General features: G+C 41.9%; 1 protein-coding gene across 1 annotated transcript; it reads left to right on the top strand.

Moving 5' to 3' along the window:
- The first annotated feature begins 885 nt into the window (after window positions 1–885).
- LOC131792518 (zinc finger protein ZIC 4-like) lies at window positions 886–3315 on the top strand. Its single transcript, XM_059109907.2, has one exon. It carries the CDS (start codon window positions 1233–1235, stop codon window positions 2484–2486), a length of 1254 nt encoding a protein of 417 aa, XP_058965890.1. The 5' UTR covers window positions 886–1232; the 3' UTR covers window positions 2487–3315.
- The last annotated feature ends 885 nt before the right edge of the window (window positions 3316–4200 follow it).

Here is a 4200-nt window from a genome sequence, read left to right as displayed (position 1 = left end):
TTTAGCTCAAGTGTGTGGTTAACCCAACGAGATGGAAGATCTTTCGCGCTTCCAGGCGATAACATCGCGTTGAAGGAGGGGCTTTTCAATTATAATCTCTACCAAGAAGTCGATGGGTTCTGGGGTACTGTTCACTCAAGAACAGCGTTTACATTACAATCATTTGTTAAAATGAAACCAACGATGATTCGCATGACTCTTGATAGCCTCTTGTGGCCACTTGCGTGCGTTATCGCCCGTGACCTGATGACAGAACAAATAAATAGATGTGACAAAAGTTGATATTCTTCTTCACTTGTTCGTGTCATGAAAAGAGAAGCCTATAACACTACCATTTATTTTATTAATAATGGCTTGGGTTGCCATAACGTCCAATGAGGCTTCAGATCGATGAATGCTCTGTAGGGGGGAATTTGGTTCGTTTAACCGTCAAAATAGGCAATTAAAATTCTTTAGTTCGAGGTGGCATGTGCTTCCCTCCCCTTAATCAAACCGTCCTTATACGAATAGTAAATATTTGAAAATTACTTGTCGGCACCTCAGGACAAATATTGACAATGCAAATTAATCCTATTCCACTCAAGAAGGTGACAAACAAAATCTCTAAGTGTGAACAGTGATCGTTTTCTTTTTTTGGTTTGATTGTTCGAGTTTGATGCGAGAATCTTTTTCCATATTGTTTCTCTAGATTGCAAATGAGATTGTTCGAATAAGACGATTGCTATTAAAACACTAACAATTGATTGGATTCGATAGGGCGAACACATCGTAAAATATTTATCAACCCAAACACCCCGGGGGCGTTAACGCGATGATTGGATAACGAAATATCAACAACTTGCTAATGCCAATCAAAGACCGGTGTAGTTCAGTTACAATAGACCGAGAACTCACGCTGGGCTCCGAACACAACCAAGTACAGATGCTTGGATGAACGGTGAGTCGACTTCAAAGGATAACACTACGACAGCAGCTTTCAAATCCCGCGCATTTTGTACAAGTTAACCGCGCTTCGCTGTGTGAGAGGTTTTGCGGAATGTTCGTGCATTTCCTAGTCGAAGAGTTCGACTTGCCCAGCACGACACAGATGCTTATTTAGTTCCATGGGAGGATGACAAAACTGTGAATTAAACAAAGAGCCAACCCGATTGATTCATTTAAGTTTTCTGTCCGGTTTCTCACGCGATTATATTGTGGAGAAAGTGACCCGTCAAAGCCTTAAAGACAAAAGAATGAGTACAGTGCAAGACTCTTTCAACGTTCCAAATGGCTCGCACTATCCTTTTACGCCAGCCCAAGGCGTGCGGTCCTCCGCTCGTCCGTCTACTCATGAGTTCATATTCACCGGACCTGATAGCTTCACCAGTTCTAGCGTCGCAGCTGTTCGTCCACCTAACAGCAGTATAAATCTAGCATCTGACACAACTGTCGCTAGAGCAGGCAGCAACCAGCGACAACTCAACATGTTCCCTGGCTCAGTTATACACCAGCTTCACCCAAGCCACTACAATAGCCTGCAAGAGCCACATCGAGACGGTACTAATGGTTCACCTCACGGGTTTTATTCTGTTGCTCACGCTCACGACCCGCCTGGCTCTCACTATCAACAGACTGGCGGACCTCTAACCGGGCCTTACAGGTTCAGTAAAGGCATGGAATATTATACCCGAGACGACAAATATGAGCCTCATCATTCGCAATACGCGAGCCCTTTCGCTGCACCGCGCTACGAATTTATGCAGCACGCAGGGCTAACCATGCCTGGAAGTTACCTGCGCCAGCCTTTGAGTCATGTGGTGGTTTGTGAATGGATCGAACCGGGCAGTAAAGGAAAGCCTTGTGGGAGACAATTCTTTCGAATGCACGACGTAGTAGCGCATCTTTCTGAAGATCATGTTGGTGGACCGGAAAGCAGTTCTCATGTGTGCTTCTGGAAAGATTGCCCTCGTAATGGACTACCTTTTAAAGCCAAGTATAAGCTTATCAACCACATTCGTGTGCACACGGGAGAAAAGCCTTTCTCATGTCCATTCCCTGGCTGTGGAAAGCTCTTCGCTAGATCAGAAAACCTAAAGATCCACAAGCGAACGCACACCGGTGAGAAACCGTTCATGTGCGAATACCCCGGTTGCGATCGACGTTTCGCAAATTCGAGTGATAGAAAGAAGCATTCGCATGTTCATACGTCTGATAAACCTTACATCTGCAAAATAGAAGGATGTAACAAAAGCTATACCCACCCAAGTTCCCTTCGAAAGCACATGAAGCTCCATGCGAAGCCCTCGGACTCTCTTGGTTCGACAAGTCCTCACGATGAAAGCGTGTCTTCCGGCAGGACAAATTCACCAGCTTTCCACACCGCTTCAACTTACCCGCCAATGTCGGAATGGTTTAACCGCTTACCATCGACACAGAATCACGAACACTATCATATGGACAATAGCGCTAGCATTGCTGCCGCACAAGCTCCTCTGGCGTCCTACTGACATCCTACCGAGGAAATAAAGACTACGCTCTTTTAACATGGAGACAAGATAGCATTATTTAAATAACCGTTTCAATCAACTGTAAGCGGGTGACGTCTCCGTCAAATCTATCCACAGAAACATGTGTCGTTCAGTCGCTGACAAAAAAAATTTGCGACAGGATATTTGCTATTGGAAGACCAGCTCCAATCTAGACTAACGCTGGAACAATGGCAAAAAAATTATCCTAAACTTGGAATATTTCATTTCCATTATCGCTGTTAAGAAAACAGTGTTGTTTACGAAGGATGCCAGTCGTGCAACATTCGGTAAGCGTCACACAAAGACGAACTCAAGAAGCAGATTAAAAGAAGAAATTTTGCCCTAAAAGTCCACTTTGTATTGAGGCAAAATAGTTGTGGGCCAGAAGGTTGACAATTTGAAAAATGAAGACATTTTATGTTGGGCGAGATTCCAAGGAAATGGAAACTATAATAAAACTCCTCGGGCAAGGACCACAAGAAGGAGTTGAATCTATCAATCAAAATCACCATCAGTAAGAAGGAGTATTAGCTTACAGTATTTTCTTATTTATGTCAGGATATTTACTGTTCAAAATCAGCACTGTAAATAGCATATTTAGAATTTGACATCATCTAGTATATTATAAAGGAAAGAAAGTTGAGGGGAGGAATCTGATACCAGTGTCAAATTAGTCTGCTTGTTTCGAAACTCGTAGCACACGAAGTTCGTCGATACAGTCTATTGCTGTAAAAATTGGACTTTCTGCTTCAAGTTGGAATGCCATCTTTTAAAACTGAGAAAACTAAATAAAGCTTTCGTTCTGTGAGGCAGGTTATTGTCCTATTTTCTATAGAAAACTGATCGTCTAAACTAGATCATGTTATTCATATCCTAAGTCTGTATAACTTCAGGCCCAAAAAGTTGTCGTAGAATTCTAGCAGCACTTTTACTTTGTTCTCAATACAAAACGTGAAAAAAAAACTGTTCCTACGCAACAACCTTTTTGTCTCAGAATGTAGGGAGCAAATTATTCACTTGCAAGTTTGAAACTGGTGTTTGTTGTATTTAACTTTGTAATTAAATTCTTGGAAGTACGTTGATTAGATAAAGAAAAGCGTTGTTAGGTGCCGAAAAAAATGAATGCACTAGAGTAGAATAAGTTGTGTTTCGATCCAAATTTTGTGTATGAAGAGCCACTTTCCACTTTAGCTATCAAACACAGCACTTCAGCGTTCAAAAAGGCAAAAACCTACGACGGTTTTTCTCGAACCACGCGGGGCAGTATCTTTCGTCCCGAGTCGATCGGCATATATAATTAATTAATCTTTGTTACTCTTAAAATGCCAAGTACACCCATCCTGTCGAAAATTGAGATTGAAATGACCATGATTAGGCTATTTGTTTAGATCTCAAGGACATCAAAATAAAACTAACAAAACAGCTCCGTTTCTTTTAGCCAATTACCTGTGTGGAACCGTCTCACAGCTTCTTACTGAGATGTTTGTATCAGTTGAAAAGCCGGCATCTACAAAGGATTTTCTTTATTATAGTTTTTTTATTCTTCATGATTCTTGCCCAAAGGCTCTTTCAAGGGCAACTGATAATTTCGATATGTTTTTAGTGGCTTGTCCAAGCGCGGCTCCGGACAAAGACCGCAAACACTGTAAAATTACTGAGGCAATATCTTTCTACAAAGCAAATCAATCGGTTT

This window comes from Pocillopora verrucosa, chromosome 8 (genome assembly GCF_036669915.1).
Source record: "Pocillopora verrucosa isolate sample1 chromosome 8, ASM3666991v2, whole genome shotgun sequence".
NCBI classification, from domain to species: domain Eukaryota; kingdom Metazoa; phylum Cnidaria; class Anthozoa; order Scleractinia; family Pocilloporidae; genus Pocillopora; species Pocillopora verrucosa.
Note: the sequence above shows the minus strand (reverse complement) of the source record. Positions and strands in the feature narration are given on the sequence as shown.

Coding starts and splice junctions, on each gene's coding strand:
- LOC131792518 (XM_059109907.2), top strand. CDS start 1,233: ATGAGTACAGTGCAAGACTCTTTCAACGTTCCAAATGGCTCGCACTAT.